Below are 17,760 nucleotides of genomic sequence, written 5' to 3'. Positions count from 1 at the left end.
ATGGTGACATCACATTCCCTTTATGCAAACCCACCTTTACCAAAAACCACTTATGCACCTCATGTTGTATTCACATGAATGCCTTACTGTCTTTATAAAAACTCCACTGTCTCTAGTAACTTTCTGCATAACACCTTCCACAAAGCATCTTTTATCAAGACCAATCATATGCTTTCTCCAGATCTATGAATGCCACATACAAACCACTCTTTCCCTTTAAGTATTTCTGACAAAAATTTTGAAGGCAAACACCTGATGCACACATCCTTTACCATTCCAAAAGCTACTTTGTTTCTCTGCAATCTGATGCTTTGTATATACTACAACCCTCTTAATCACCATTCTCCCATACAACTTACCGGTTACTTTCAGCAAGCATATACTTGTGTAATTTTATCATTCATGTTTGTTCCTCTTGACTTTATGGAGTGACATGATACAGGCATTCTGACAATCTTCAGGCATGTTTCCTTGAGCCATACATTCATTAAAAATAGTTACTAACCAATCAGCAACATTCTCACCTCTTTCCCTGAGAAATGCAACTGCAGCCCGACCTACTTCAGCCACTTTGCCACACTCCAACTAACACAGGGCTTTCACGAATCCTTTTCATTTCACCAAACCACTTGCCATCGCTGCCTCACTTCACATATCTCCACTACCTAGACACCCTGCTTCTGCCACCCGATCATCTAATACATTCAGTAATCCCTTGAAATACACACTTCATCTTCTCTTCACCTCTTTCTTTTTTGTTGCCATTTCCCTATCTGCTTGTTTCATTGGTACTTCTATTTATTCTCTTGTTCTCATACAATTCATCTTGCCAAAATATTTTCTGATTCTCACTGAAGTTTGTTAGTATACTCTAGCCCCAACTCTCATTTGCCCTCTTTTTCCAACTCTGCACCTTTACTTGTACATCTTTTAATCAGTCTCACTTTCTCTCTACAGGTAATGCCCATACAGCTCTCTTTTCTCTCACTAACAACATACTTCCTCACCCACAACTTACTATTCCATTCCACTATTCCATTCCCACATCCACCTTCCTTTTGACACATACTTCTCTCATATGTAAGAACTGCTTCCATAAGTACCTGTTATTCCTCACCCACTCCTCTAGTTTTGAAGTACTCTAACCTTTTGTCATCCTTAGCCAATTTTTCCAGGTATATCTTTACCCAAGCCTCTTTTCTCAGCTCACTCATTTTCACAGCCCTCTTCCAGCCCATACCATTTCCTCTTTTCTTCAAACCTTTACAAACTTTTACCTTGTCTCCACCAAAAATTAAACCAACAGGCCACCAGCTGCCCCTCTCAACACAATAACATCCAAAAGTGTCTCTTAAGCATATGTATATTTTATATTTATTATACTTTGTCACTGTCTCCCGCATTAGCGATGTAGCGCAAGGAAACAGATGAAAGAATGGCCCAACCCACTCACATACACATGTATATACATACATGTCCACACAAGCACATATATATACCTATACCTTTCAATATATACATATATATACATACACAGACATATACATATATACACATGTACATAATTCATACTTGCTGCTTTTATTCATTCCTGTCACCACTCTGCCACGCATGAAATGACAACCCCCTCCCCCCGCATGCACATTTGAGGTAGCACTGGGAAAAAAAAACAAAGGCCACATTCGTTTACACTCAGTTTCTAGCTGTCATGTATAATACACCAAAACCACAGCTCCCTTTCCACACCCAGGCCCCTCAAAACTTTCCATGCTTTACCCCAGACGCTTTACATGCCCTGGTTCACTCCATTGACAGCACGTTGACCCCAGTATACCACATCGTTCTAATTCACAGTATTCCTTGCACGCCTTTCTCCCTTCTGCATGTTCAGGCCCCGATCGCTCAAAATCTTTTTCACTCCAGCTTTCCACCTCCAATTTGGTCTCCCACTTCTCCTCGTTCCCTCCACCTCTGACACATATATCCTCTTTGTCAATCTTTCCTCACTCATTCTCTCCATGTGACCAAACTATTTCAAAACACCCTCTTCTGCTCTCTCAACCACACTCTTTTTATTACCACACATCTCTCTTGCCCTTTCATTACTTACTCGATTAAACCACCTCACACCACATATTGTCATCAGACATCTCATTTCCAACACATCCACCCTTCTCCGCACAACTTTATCTATAGCCCATGCCTCGCAACCATATAACATTGTTGGAACCACTATTTCTTCAAACATTTTTGCGAGATAATGTTCTCACCTTCCACACATCTTTCAACACTTCCAGAACTTTTGCCCCCTCCCCCACCCTGTGACTCAATTCTGCTTTCATGGTTCCATCCACTGCCAAATTCACTCCCAGATATCTAAAATACTTTACTTCCTCCAGTTTTTCTCCATTCAAACTTACCTCCCAATTGACTTGTGCCTCAACCCTACTGTACCTAATAACCTTGCTCTTATTCACATTTATCCCTCAACCCTACTGTACCTAATAACCTTGCTCTTATTCACATTTACTTTCAGCTTTCTTCTTTCTTCTTAAGCATATTTGTCAAGTAATATAGAAACCAAAAAAGCCTGCCCATGATCAACCCCACCCTTTCCTATACACTTATGTATGTCCCTCTTTTCTAATATACCCAAGAAATTACCAATTTAGTTTATGCATTGAAGCTGCTTTGGATATTTAGTAATTTTGTTTTGCTGTGGTTGTGTATATTTAAAGAATAGAAAGTAAGTTGCATACTGTGGCTTAGAGTATTAGATTTGATGCTGTAATATTAAGGCAGTAGGGGTGTAGGTTATGAATGTCAGAAAATATGGGTATAACTTAGGTGAAGCACATGTAAAAAAGATTAGATGGAACCTATGAAAAGCTTATTCACCCTTCCCTTGCAGCCAAGATTTATATTAATCTTCGATATTCCAGTCAAAATATACCAGACACACCCATTATTGAGCATCAAGACAACTGCCAAAATATGTTAAACAAAAGATCAGATGGCTGTTTGCAGCCATTCCACTTGGTACCAGCAGCAGACTACAGTAATGATGGTATATTTCCAATGTAAATCTTGCTGTAAGAGGAGGTTGGAAGATGTTTTCATGGTGTCTATTGATTTTTTACAATTGTTTGACACTTTTGCACTAATCAGCCCCACTTTTCCTTTATATTCATAATACTCATCACATCAGCTTATATAATATTGTAGAATAAAATATAATAATTCAAGCTTTTATTCTTTTCAGTAAACATATCACTACCATTGCAGAACAGATTCACTCATCTAAAGCTAGTTTCATTGTTTCATTTTGTCTTTTGAATTACATAGATTTTTGTAAATTTTACCTGTTCTCATACTGATACTGTAGCATTCCAAACCATCTCTACCACCATCTCATTGATGTATTGATGCATGTAAGATGAGTTCTTCTTCCACAAAAAGTTGATGCTCTAGGAAGATTCCCAGACAATCTTCTTTACAAGATGACTTCCTGGATGCTTTTGTTCTGTTGCTGGTTGTCTTAGGCTTTTCTTCTGCTGTATAGAGCATGTGACTTCCTGTGAAGTGCAGATGAGGTATTGTTCAAAAGGTAATCTTTTAGCATGTGGAAAGGATGTACTGATTTGAGCTATAATCCTCACTTGTGCTTCACCTTTTGCACTCCCAGCCCATCTTCCCATGAAATGCTGGCTCAGTCTTACAGTTACAAAAGCTTTTGAGAGCCTGAGATACTGTGTAAACAGCAGAATGGGGAATATGTTAATGTGATGGTTAGGGCATGGGGGTATAGCTTTAGCAGATGAATTCTGTATTGTTTTTTAATATTGTTGTCACACCACCATTCTGGACACATTATAATTATAAATATGAGTATTGCAGTATTTGGTGTTGTGATTGCATATTTCATTATGTTAAGTACTTGAATCAGCTTTATGAAGGGGTGTATGAGATTTGGAATGGCAGAGAATGCAAAGGGGATGAATTATGGAATGGTAGAGTGGGTGAAACATAAAACTTTGCTGTTTTAGGCATGTAGAAAGAATGGTAGACAGGGAGTATACAAGGAGAGTGTATGGTAGTACTACTGAAGGGATTGGTGTGGGAGGAAGCCCACCTGTAACATGGAGAAATCGAGTAGAAGAGTACCAAAGGAAGATATTGGTGAAAGAATGTGCGGAATGATGTATGCAAGTGAGGCATGTATGGGCAGGAATAAGTGGAGACATTTTTGCCATGGTCACACCCTCAAAGGGAGTTCCCGAAGGGAATTGCCATCAGAGATATAGATAGATAGGTAGATAGACTACATGGATGAAGGTCTGGTAAAGATGCTTGTTCAGAAACATGCTTTTCACAAGCTCAAAGCTGATTCTTACTATCTTTTAACTGTGATGGTATTGTTTACTTTTATTCTTTATATTATACTTTGCACTTCTCTTTCTCTGCATTTGATTTAAAAAAAGTTCCCATTTCTTGAAGCCGTTTGTAACTCACATCCAAAATTTTTTTCAAGGTTTGTACTTATTAAGTCATCTGCAACAAGATGGGAAAAATGAAGAAATAGGCTGTATGCTTGAGGAAAGGAACTGGGATGTTTTGGTTTTAAGTGAAATAAAGCTCAAGGATAGAGGGGAAGATTAATGTGTGACAGTGTCAGGAAGTGAGCTCCAGACTAATGTGGGTAAAAATGAAATTGGATTGCAAGGGATGCATCTGCTTACATCCATTCCCTAACTGTCATGTGTAATGTACCTATACCACAGCTCCCTTCCCACAACCAGGCCTCACAGAGCTTTTTATGGTGTATCCCTTGGTTCAGTCCATTGATAGCACATCAACCCCTCCCATGTCTTTCCAGTTCACTTTAATCTGTGCATGCCTTTCACCCTCCTGCATGTACAGGTCCCCAACCGCACAATATCTTTTTCATGCTAACCGTCCATCACTAGTATAGTCTCTCTGTTCTTGTTCTCTCCACTTCTGACACATATACCCTCTTTGTCAACATTTCTTCTTGTTTTCTCCATATGTCCAAACCATTCAGCATACCCTCTTTAGGTCTCTCAAGCACACTCTTTTTATTGCCCTTTCATTACTTACTTGATCAAACCACTTTGCACGATATATTGTCCTCAAACATTCAAAGATATTGATATAACCATGAAAAAAATCACTTCAGGAGTATTTTTTATCCACCACTCTCAGTGTGATAGCATCAGTACTTTGTAGGTGTTTCAGCACAAGACATTAAAATGTGTGAGAGTAAGGCCTTAGTGTCATTTTAGTTGGTATTAGTCATGTTTTATAATTTATTTTACCTACACTAGAATATTGATAATTGATCATTAGTATGTTTAATCTTATGTGATAGATACTTCATTGTTGTAAACATTGTCATTGATTGATAATTTTTTCAGAATAGCATAGCTATAAAAGTTATGTGAAATTATCAGCCACACCTTCCAGTATTCATAAATATCCATTTGGAGATATTAAAGATTTAATACCATCACAAAAATACTTTGCTAATTAACAATGTACATATGCTTTTTTTTGTGAACTCTAACTCCATTTCTAATACTTCAGATTCACTCGAGAAGTAATGGCCCTCTATGCATCAGCAATTGTTGAAGTGGCAGTAGCAGCTGTTGTGACATTACTTATAACAGAGCCATATGGATCTTTCAACATCCGCTCATGTAAAGTACGAAAACTAGCAGATTGGTATCCACTTCTTCATAACCCAAACCCAAATTATGAGGGGGTTCTGCATTGCACTCAAGAAGCTGTGTACCCGTTGTAAGTTGTACCATAATTCTTGTATGTTTTTGGCTTTTGAGTTAAATTTTATAATATAGTACTTGTATATATTTTTTTTTTTTTTTTTTTTTTTTTTTTTTTTATACTTTGTCGCTGTCTCCCGCGTTTGCGAGGTAGCGCAAGGAAACAGACGAAAGAAATGGCCCAACCCCCCCCCATACACATGTACATACACACGTCCACACACGCAAATATACATACCTACACAGCTTTCCATGGTTTACCCCAGACGCTTCACATGCCTTGATTCACTCCACTGACAGCACGTCAACCCCTGTATACCACATCGCTCCAATTCACTCTATTCCTTGCCCTCCTTTCACCCTCCTGCATGTTCAGGCCCCGATCACACAAAATCTTTTTCACTCCATCTTTCCACCTCCAATTTGGTCTCCCTCTTCTCCTCGTTCCCTCCACCTCCGACACATATATCCTCTTGGTCAATCTTTCCTCACTCATTCTCTCCATGTGCCCAAACCATTTCAAAACACCCTCTTCTGCTCTCTCAACCACGCTCTTTTTATTTCCACACATCTCTCTTACCCTTACGTTACTCACTCGATCAAACCACCTCACACCACACATTGTCCTCAAACATCTCATTTCCAGCACATCCATCCTCCTGCGCACAACTCTATCCATAGCCCACGCCTCGCAACCATACAACATTGTTGGAACCACTATTCCTTCAAACATACCCATTTTTGCTTTCCGAGATAATGTTCTCGACTTCCACACATTTTTCAAGGCTCCCAAAATTTTCGCCCCCTCCCCCACCCTATGATCCACTTCCGCTTCCATGGTTCCATCCGCTGACAGATCCACTCCCAGATATCTAAAACACTTCACTTCCTCCAGTTTTTCTCCATTCAAACTCACCTCCCAGTTGACTTGACCCTCAACCCTACTGTACCTAATAACCTTGCTCTTATTCACATTTACTCTTAACTTTCTTCTTCCACACACTTTCCCAAACTCAGTCACCAGCTTCTGCAGTTTCTCACATGAATCAGCCACCAGCGCTGTATCATCAGCGAACAACAACTGACTCACTTCCCAAGCTCTCTCATCCCCAACAGACTTCATACTTGCCCCTCTTTCCAGGACTCTTGCATTTACCTCCCTAACAACCCCATCCATAAACAAATTAAACAACCATGGAGACATCACACACCCCTGCCGCAAACCTACATTCACTGAGAACCAATCACTTTCCTCTCTTCCTACACGTACACATGCCTTACATCCTCGATAAAAACTTTTCACTGCTTCTAACAACTTGCCTCCCACACCATATATTCTTAATACCTTCCACAGAGCATCTCTATCAACTCTATCATATGCCTTCTCCAGATCCATAAATGCTACATACAAATCCATTTGCTTTTCTAAGTATTTCTCACATACATTCTTCAAAGCAAACACCTGATCCACACATCCTCTACCACTTCTGAAACCGCACTGCTCTTCCCCAATCTGATGCTCTGTACATGCCTTCACCCTCTCAATCAATACCCTCCCATATAATTTACCAGGAATACTCAACAAACTTATACCTCTGTAATTTGAGCACTCACTCTTATCCCCTTTGCCTTTGTACAATGGCACTATGCACGCATTCCGCCAATCCTCAGGCACCTCACCATGAGTCATACATACATTAAATAACCTTACCAACCAGTCAACAATACAGTCACCCCCTTTTTTAATAAATTCCACTGCAATACCATCCAAACCTGCTGCCTTGCCGGCTTTCATCTTCCGCAAAGCTTTTACTACCTCTTCTCTGTTTACCAAATCATTTTCCCTAACCCTCTCACTTTGCACACCACCTCGACCAAAACACCCTATATCTGCCACTCTGTCATCAGACACATTCAACAAACCTTCAAAATACTCATTCCATCTCCTTCTTTTTGTATACTATGACTAAGTGGCCAGCAACATATGACCTCTTTATCAACCTCTCCTCGCTCATTCTCAACATATGTCTGAACCACTTTATAACCCTTTTTTAAGCTTTTTCAACCACACTCTTCTTATTACCACAACTCTCTTTTACACTTTTTTACTTACTCAGTTGTCCCACCTCACAACACACACTGTCCTCAAGCACTTAATTTCCAAGACATCTGCTCTTCTCCACATACACTCTCATCTGTAGGCCTTGCATCACATCCAAGCAGCAATGTTGGGACTATGTACCTTCAGACATACCCATTTTTGCCCTTCACGTATTCCTCAGTGTTCCCAAAACGTTGACCCCCCTCACCTACTCTGTGGCTCCTTCCACTTACTTGGTTCCATTTGCTTCCTTGTCCACTTTCAGGTGTCTAAAACATTCCACTTATTCAAATTTTTCTCCATTCAAACTTTCACCCAACTAACCTATCTCCCTCCTCTTCTTAACCTAATAGTCTTGCATTTGTTCACATTTGCACTTATCTTCCTCTTCTCATACACTTGCAAACTCAGACACTATGTTTAGCAGTTTCTCACTCGAAACTACCACCAGTGTTGTGTTGAACAAACAACAACTGAATCACTTCCCAGCCCCCACACCTCCTGCAGACTGCACACTTGCCCCTTTTTGTGTGACCCTTGCATTTACTTTTCTCACTACTTCGTCCATAAACAAATTAAACACCCACAGAGACATCACATACCCCATGTGCATACTTACGATGTGGATGGCCATTTCACAGGTAAGAGACGTCTTCTTATAAGGAAAAGTATGTGTATCTTTGGGGATGAGAGGGCTTGAGAAGTGAGTCAGTTGTTGTTCACAGATGATACAGCTCTAGTGGCTGATTCGAGTGAGAACTGCAGAAGCTGGTTACTGAGTTTGGAAGAGTGTGTGAAAGGAGAAAGTTGAGAGTATATGTGAATAAGAGCAAGGTTATTAGGTTCATTAGGGTTAAGGGACAAGTTAATTGGGATGTAAGTTTGAATAGAGAAAAATTGGAGGAGGTGAAGTGTTTTAGATATCTGGGAGTGGACTTAGTAGCAAATGGAACCATGGAAGGGCTGTGGTTTAGTGCTTGTCACCTTATTTCATTGGGTTCTGTTTGTGGGTGATCTGTTAGTAGAGGTTGATGAAGAATGAGGTAGGGGTAAGCCTTTTATTTCATTTGAGGGTTGGTAGTGGTGATGTATAGAATTGAATAGCAGGTATGTTTGGTTAGGATTGTTTTGGGAGGATCTTTGTTTCATTGTCTTGGTATGTATGATCATGTTTGGCAGTAACTTGAAGCATCTGAAAAAACCCCCAGGTGGATGAGGGAATCACTTTGCCTGATACCCTGAGTGAGTTAAGAAGCAGAAGTCTGTGGCAAAATTATCATTAAATTTTTTTTTACACAATGTAATTCAACTGTTTAGATTAATTCCTCAGCACGTTAAATCCAAAATAGACATGATGTACACTTGCTTGTGATCTTGTAAAGGGCTCCTGTCTTCATGCTACATCAGAATATTTGATCTCCCATGTCACATTATCATGTAATGCAAATATAGTTTGTGTCTTCTTCTTTCTCCTTCTGTTTGTATGATTTATCAAGATACAACAGGAAGGAGGCAATTGCTGCTTTTGTTACTTATTACCATCAACTTTCAGAAATATTTGATGAGTATTTTTTGTTACTTTTGGGAATAATATGTATGTTACAGATTAAAAGTTAAGTAGTATTGGAACATTAGGTAGATACATTAGGTAGAACTAGTCAGTAAGAACATTAGTTAGGAGCCTCTGGAAACACTGCTTTAGAGTTTCTATCTGCCAGTGGCTTGTTAAGGGTGAGGCACTGAGGCTAAGAAGCAGCACTGGAGTTCTCCATTTCCTGAGACTCTTTTGTGATGGCCGTTAGAGCAGGGTTCTTCAAAATACTGGTTGTGACCCAATACTGGATCGCAAGCTTTTCATTGGGTCGCCACGTCGTAAAGAGATGTATAGATAAAAAGTGAAATGTGTTTGCTTTGAGGAATGTGTGTGAGAAATACTTAGAAAAACAGATGGATTTGTATGCAGCATTTATGAATCTAGAGAAGGCATATGATATGGTTGATAGAGATGCTTTGTGGAAGTTCTTAAGTGTATATGGTGTGGGAGGTAAGTTGCTAGAATCAGTGAAAAGCTTTTATCAAGGATGTAACACATGTGTACAAGTAGGAAGAGATGAGAGTGAATGGTTCCAAGTGAATGTCGGTCTGTGGCAGGGTGTGTAATGTCCCCATGGTTGTTTGATTTGTTTATGGATGGGGTGGTTAGGGAGGTAAATGTAGGGGTTTTGGAGAGAGAGGCCATGTATGCAGTCTGTTTGGTTTCCAGCTTCTTCTGCCCCTCACCGCTGACACTCGTATCTTCATCATCATCATCAGCAATGTCATCATCATAGTAATAGCCCACAAGTAGTCATAAATATATAAGAGAGAGAACAGATGGGAGGAAGACAGGACTTTTATGTGTTTAGATATAATCTTCACTTCCCACAGAAACGAACTTATCCTCAGTTGTGTTTGTACTGTGGGAGCATAAATGTTGTCCCTTCTTTAGTCATACAGTATGCCCAGTGCTTTGACAGAATGGATCGTTTTGTTATGAGAAGTAAAATCGCTGCTCAGTCATCAAGTACGTGTGCACCTGATAAAGATACACAGGTGGAGAGGCATGGGAGAGGCCTTATCCTCATCAGCCTCCTCTTCTGGGCTGCCTGCTAAGAAGAAAGCTAAGTCATGGACAAGGCAGTACAGTGATGAAATTTTGGAGTATGGCTTTATCAGGTGTATGAATTGTAGTAAAGTTCTTGCAAATGAAAGTTTGAAATCAAAATTAAAGAGACATCTCAAGACAATGCATGCTGACCTTGTTAGAAAACCAGTTGAGTATTTCCTGAGAAGAAAGGAGCAAATTAAGATGTCAGTGAAAGTTCTCAGTAAAGCAATCACTCAACGACAAAGTACATCTGGCATCATATTTAGTTTCCCATCGCATTGCTAAAGAGAAAGTACCACATACATACGGTGAGAAACTTGTTCTCCCATCTGCTGTGAATATATTGAGTGCAGTTCTTGATGAGAAGTTGGCAGACAAGATCAAATGTGTCCATCTCAGTGATACAACAGTGTCATGGGGGATAAATGATATTTCAGAATATTTACGATTTCAGCTGGTGTCACGTCTACAGTCTGCTGGAGAATTTGCTATTCAGCTTGATGAAAGTATTGATATGTCTAACTGTGTGGTACTCTTGGTTTATGTGAGATATGTATGGAAAAATGACTTCCTGGAAGACTTGCTCTGATGCTTAACCTTACCTACACATACATTGGGATTAGAGATATACATTGTTGAATGACTGTGTAGTTGGAAAATACAAACTGAACTTGGCCACGTGCAAAGGAATTACAACTGATGGAGCAGCAAACATGACTTAAAAACATGGGGTTGTAACTAAAATATCAGAAGCAGCCAATAATGACTGCTTGGAAACATCGCTTCGTCCACTGTGAAGGGCTTGCTGCCAAAGGGATCCCAGACAGTCTCAGGGATGTTCTGAATGAGGTCCTGAAAGCTATAAACATAATCAAAGGAAGTTCACTTTACAGTCGGTTGTTTGAAATGTTGCACCTGGAGATGGGAGCTGATCATTCATGCTTGTTGTATCATACAGAAGTTTAGTGGCTTTCCTGTGGCAGAATTTTGACATTGTTTTATGAGCTAAGGATGGAGATTCATGTATTCCTTATGGAGAAAAAAAATCCAGCATGGCACCCTTGTTTTGCAATGATAAGTGGATCGTGAAGCTTTCATATTGAGCAGGCATTTTCTCAAAGCTAAATATACATAATCTGGATCTGCAAGGGAAAGAAAACAATGTATTCCGACACAGTGAGGAAGTAGAAACATTTAAGAAATCAATGATGCTGTGGCAAGCTAGGCTTGGGGTTAATCACCCTGTCTCTTACATGTTCTGAACACTTTTGTAGTATAGTGAAGAAAACAGCATCAGCAAAGAAAATGTGAAGAAAATTAGATATGACATACAACTACACCTTCATTCTTTGTTGGCAGTTTTGAAGAGTACTTTTCTAAAGAAAAGCTACTACAAGATATGAGAGAAAAGCACGAGGTAAAAGACCCTTACACTTTTGAAAGACCAGAGGCTCTTGTAGGGCTAGACCTAACACCTGATCAAGAAAATGAGCTTCATCTCACAAGTGATACATCACTAAGAATCAGGCACAAATTATCATCTCTGTCATCATTTTGGATAAGTGTTTCCAGGGAATACCCACATTTAAGTAAGGAAAGTATCTTGCATTTGATACCTTTAACAACTACAAACTTGTGTGATGCTGGTTTGTTAACCCTGACAAAAGCTAAAAAACAAAGAAACTGACTCAATCCTACGTCCAACACGTGTGGCGTTATTTTCTTGCAAGCCAGACTGTGCCAAGATAACTAGTAACAAGCAGGCACACCAGGTGCACTGAACAGGTAACTGCATACTGTTTTTCTCTGCTTTATTGCAATTTACATAGTAGTTCTACGTATTTTGTAATGATATTTTTTAAAGATGAAATTAACATTAGCACACTTTGAACGTGCAATTATTTTGAATCCGTATATGTTTGTATGTATATATGTATGTATATGTGTGTATTTGTATATATGTACGCATATGTGTGTATTTGTATATATGTATGTATGTATTGGTAAAAAGTTTTCATACTGGAGGGAGAAAGGTACAACAGATGTGCAATAGGATTGTGAAGGTAATAAAGTCAAACTGGGTCACGATGAAAAAAATTTGAAGAACACTGCCCTAGAGGAAGTTTGTACAAGGAGATATGGATAGAATAATATTCAACGACTTTTTTGTAGAAAAATAGACTGAAGGAATATTTTCATTTCAGATATTCAATGGTGTTTGTATTTTATACACTCTGCTTGCTGGTGATGTTAATGATCCGACCATTCCTTTCATCGAAACTCCTGCCTGGCAGAGGAAAGTCTGCTATTTATTCAGCACTGTACTTCCTTCCAGCTCTTATTGTTATTCATGCTATTGGTGCAGGACTTATATGTAAGTAAAGTTTTTTATATTATGTTCTTATACATATCTCATCATTTGATGACATATATAGGAAATTAAGTAGTACAATGTTAGTTACAATATCAGCTCCCCTATCTAGGGGGATAGGGGAGAAAGAATACTTCCCACGTATTCCCTGCATGTCGTAGAAGGCGACTAAATGGGGCAGGAGCAGGGGGCTTGAAACCCTCCCCTCCTTGTATTTTAACTTTCTGAAAGGGGAAACAGAAAGGAGTCATGCAGGGAGTGCTCATCCTCTTTGAAGGATCAGATTAGGGTGTCTAAATGTGTGTGAATGTAACCAAGATGAGAAAAAAGGAGAGATAGGTAGTATGCTTGAGGAAAGAACCTGGATGTTTTGGCTCTGAGTGAAATGAAGTTCAAGGGTAAAGGGAAAGAGTGGTTTGGGAATGTCTTGGGAGTACAGTCAGGAGTTGGTGAGAGGACAAAAGCAAAGGAAGGAGTAGCACTACTCCTGAAGCAGGAGTTGTGGGAGTATGTGATAGAGTGTAAGAAAGTAAATTCTAGATTGATATGGGTAAAACTGAAAGTGAATGGTAGATTGATATGGGTAAAACTGAAAGTGGAGAGAGATGGGTGATTATTGGTGCCTGTGCACCTGGTCATGAGAAGAAAGATCATAAGAAGCAAGTGTTTTGGGAGCAGCTGAGTGTTTTAGCACCTGTGATGCATGAGACCGGGTTATAGTGATGGGTGATTTGAATGCAAAGGTAAGTAATATGGCAGTTGTGGGTATAATTGGTGTACTTGGAGTGTTCAGTGTTGTAAATGGAAATGGTGAAGAGCTTGTAGATTTGTGTGCTGATAAAGGACTGGTGATTGGGAATACCTGGTTTAAAAAGAGAGATATACATAACTGTATGTATGTAAGTAGGAGAGATGGCCAGAGAGTGTTATTGGATTAAGTGTTGATTGATAGGTGTGTGAAAGAGAAACTTTTGGATGTTAATGTGCTGAGAGGGGCAGCTGGAGGGATGTCTGATCATTATCTTGTGGAGGCAGAGGTGAAGATTTGTACATGTTTTCAGAAAAGAGAGAATGTTGGGGTGAAGAGAGTGATGAGAATAAGTGAGCTTGGAAAGGAGACTTGTGTGAGGAGGTACTAGGAGAGATTGAGTGCAGAATGGCAAAAGGTGAGAGCGAATGATGTAAGGGGAATGGGGGAGGAATGGGTTGTATTTAGGGAAGCAGTGATAGCTTGCACAAAAGACGCTTGGAGCATGAGAAAGGTGGGAAGTGGGCATATTAAAAAGGGTAGCTAGTGGTGGGATGAAGAGTTAAGATCGTTAGTGAAAGAGAAGAGAGAGGCATTTGGATGATTTTTGCATTGAAGTTGGGCAAATGACTGGGAGATGTATAAAAGAAAGCAGCAGGAAGTTAAGAGAAAGGTGCAAGAGTTAAAAAAGAGGACAAATGAGAGTTGGGGTGAGAGATTATCATTAATTTTTAGGGAAAATAAAAAGATGTTTTGGAAGGAGGTAAATAAAGTGCATAAGACAAGAGAACAAATGGGAACATTGGTGAAGGGGGCTAATGGGGAGGTAATAACAAGTAGTGGTGAAGTGAGAAGGAGATGGAATGAGTACTTTAAACGCACACTCACGCACATATACATACCTATATATTTCACCGTACACATACATATACATACACAGACATATACACATATACACATGTACATATCCATACTTGCTACCTTCATCCATTTCCCGTTGCCACCCCGCCACACATGATATGGCAACCCCCTCCCCCCGCGTGTGTGCGAGGTAGCGCTAGGAAAAGACACAAAGGCCACATTTGTTCACACTCAGTCTCTAGCTGTCATGTGTAATGCACAGAAACCACAGCTCCCTTTCCACATTCAGGCCCCACAAAACTTTCCATGGTTTACCCCAAACGCTTCACATGCCCTGGTTCAATCCATTGACAGCACGTCGACCCCAGTATACCACATCGTTCCAATTCACTCTATTCCTTGCATGCCCTTCCCTCCTCTATGTTCAGGCCCTAATTGCTCAAAACCTTTTTCACTCCATCCTTCCACCTCCAATTTGGTCTCCCACTTCTCATCGTTCCCTCCACCTTTGACACATATATCCTCTTTGTCAATCTTTCCTCACTCATTCTCTTCATGTGACCAAACCATTTCAATACATCCTCTTCTGCTTTCTCAACCACACTCTTTTTATTACCACACATCTCTCTTACCCTTTCATTACTTAATCAAACCACCTAACACCACATATTGTCCTCAAATATTTCATTTCCAACACATCCATTCTCTTCTGCACAACCCCATCTATATCCCATGCCTTGCAACCGTTTAACATTGTTGAAACCACTGTTCCTTCAAACATACCCATTTTTGCTTTCTGAGATAATGTTCCCACCTTCCACACATTCTTCAATGCTCCCAGAGCCTTCGCCCCCCTCCCCCTCCTTGTGACTCACTTCTGCTTCCATCATTCTATCCGCTGCTAAATCCATTCCCAGATATCTAAAACATTTCACTTCCTCCAGTTTTTCTCCATTGAAACTTACATCCCAATTAACTTATCCCTTTACCCTACTGAACCTAATAACCTTGCTCTTATTCGCATTTACTCTCAGCTTTCTTCTTTCACACACTACCAAACTCAGTCACCAGCTTCTGCAGTTTGTCATCTGAATCAGCAACCAGTGCTGTATCATCAGCAAACAACAACTTACTTCCCAAGCCCTCTCATCCACAACAGACTGCATACTTCCCCCCCTCTCCAGAACTCTTGTATTCCCCTCCCTAACAACCGGAGGATGGTGGCTGTGTTGGAAATGAAATATTTGAGGACAGTTTGTGGTGTGAGGTGGTTTGATTGGGAAGGTAATGGAAGGGTAAGAGAGATGTGTTAATAAAATGAGTGTGGTTGAGAGAGCAGAAGAGGGTGTATTGAAATGGTTTGGTCACATGGAGAGAATGAGTGAGGAAAGGTTGACAAAGAGGATATATGTTTCAGAGGTGGAGGGAACGAGAAGTGGAAGACCAAATTAGAGGTGGAAGGATGGAGTGATTTGAGCGATTGGGGCCTGAATATACAAGAAAGTGAAAGGTGTGCAAGGAATAGAGTGAATTGGAACGACATGATACACTGGGGTCGAGTACGTGCTGTCAATGGATTGAACCATGGCATGTGGAGAGCCTGGGGTAAACCATAGAATGTTTTGTGAGGCCTGGATGTGGAAAGGGAGCTGTGGTTTCGGTGCATTACGCATGACAGCTAGAGACTGAGTGTGAACGAATGTGACCTTTTTTATCTTTTCCTAGCGCTACCTTGTACTCGTGTGGGGGAGGGGGGGGTGCCATTTCATGTGTGGCGGGGCGGCGATGAGAATGGATGAAGGCAGCAAGTGTGGATGTGTACACATGTATATGTCTGTGTGTGTGTATATTTATGTATATGTTGAAATGTATAGGTATGTATATGTGCATGTTTAGGTGTTTATGTATATACATGTGTATGTGGGTGGGTTGGGCCATTCTTTCATCTGTTTCTTTGTGCTACCTCGCTAACGCGGGAGACAGTGACTTAGTATAATAAATAAATGAAAATACATATGTGAAATTTAGTAGTTACAGTGTTAGCTTCAGTGATTTTTTATGTGTAATTGCCTCTCATATGCATATATCCAGTTCATAGTTTTCATGTATAATGTACAAAAACCATAGACTACCAACCACAGTGAGGCCCCATTGACTACTGCATGGTTTACCCTGACCACTTCATGCATCCTTGTGCAGCCCATTGCCCCTTCCCCACTCACTTCTTATCCTCCCAAACGTTCAGGCCTTGATAACCCAATTCATCCTTTACTGCATCCCTCCACTTCTTCTGTATCCTCTTCCCTTTTGCTTCTGATGCGTATACCCTTTTTGTTAATCTATCTTCACCTATCCTTTCCACATGCATGGACTGTTTCACCACACTTTGTTTAGCCTTATCAGTCATACTAAACTCACTATCTATCTCTTTATCTATATCTCTAATGCCTATTCCAATTGGAACTCCCTCAAAGGGTTAGCCACGACAACAGAGTCTGCATAACTAAAGAACTCCAATGCTGCTTCTTAACCTTTGATGCCTCTCTCTTAACAGTCTAATGGCAGAGGACAAGTTTAGCAGTGTTTGCAGAGGCTCTTACCTAATATTCCTAATGACTACTTCTGTCTGATGCTCCTACCTACTACTACTACTACTTAAAGCTGCTACCTGTTGCTCCTGCCTAAATCTTCCTAGCTACTACTTTTACCTACTGCTTTTACCATTTTGCCAAAAGGCATAGGAAACTAATAGCATAGGCTACTTATGATACAAAAGTTACCTGGGTATTTTGACAGAGATTGAAAAAGTTGAATTGTCATGAGATGATGAGAGTGGTCCCTCAAGGGTTTTAAGATGACAGTGAAAGCATTTTAAAGGTTGAAAAGGATGACATAGTAAAAAGTGCAAGGTGGCCATGTGTTTCCTTGAAAATTTTCCTTAATTCAGTAATATATGCCACTTAACCAGATATCAGATGATGCATTTTGTGCTCTGTACACTGCAAGCATAGTTGCAGATTATTATACATCTGCTCCATGAAATGAAATGTCAAATACTGAATTTCTGTAGTACTGTACTTGCTCTGTATTACATTTACTGACTTCCTATTGAAGGAACTTGCTAGATCAGGTTTTAAAGATAAGCAGCTGTTGGTTTGCTAGCCTTTTATTATAAAATTAACATCACTGCATGTTGGACAGATATGCCAACTGTCTACACAGGTTGCATGT

At 40.0% G+C, this 17,760-nt stretch overlaps 1 protein-coding gene across 1 annotated transcript in view; it reads left to right on the top strand.

The window, feature by feature from the left end:
• Nucleotides 1-17,760, top strand: part of LOC139765279 (JNK1/MAPK8-associated membrane protein) — a 37,156-nt gene that overhangs the window by 6,469 nt on the left and 12,927 nt on the right. Inside the window, exons 3-4 of the mRNA XM_071692637.1 lie at nucleotides 5,605-5,817; nucleotides 12,754-12,923. Coding sequence (XP_071548738.1) covers nucleotides 5,605-5,817; nucleotides 12,754-12,923 — 383 coding nt within the window. The remainder of the gene's footprint in view (nucleotides 1-5,604; nucleotides 5,818-12,753; nucleotides 12,924-17,760) is intronic.

The sequence above is a fragment of the Panulirus ornatus genome, chromosome 53, assembly GCF_036320965.1.
Source record: "Panulirus ornatus isolate Po-2019 chromosome 53, ASM3632096v1, whole genome shotgun sequence".
Lineage (NCBI taxonomy): Eukaryota > Metazoa > Arthropoda > Malacostraca > Decapoda > Palinuridae > Panulirus > Panulirus ornatus.
The sequence above is the reverse complement of the archived record's forward strand: the minus strand, read 5'-3'. Positions and strand labels throughout refer to the sequence as shown.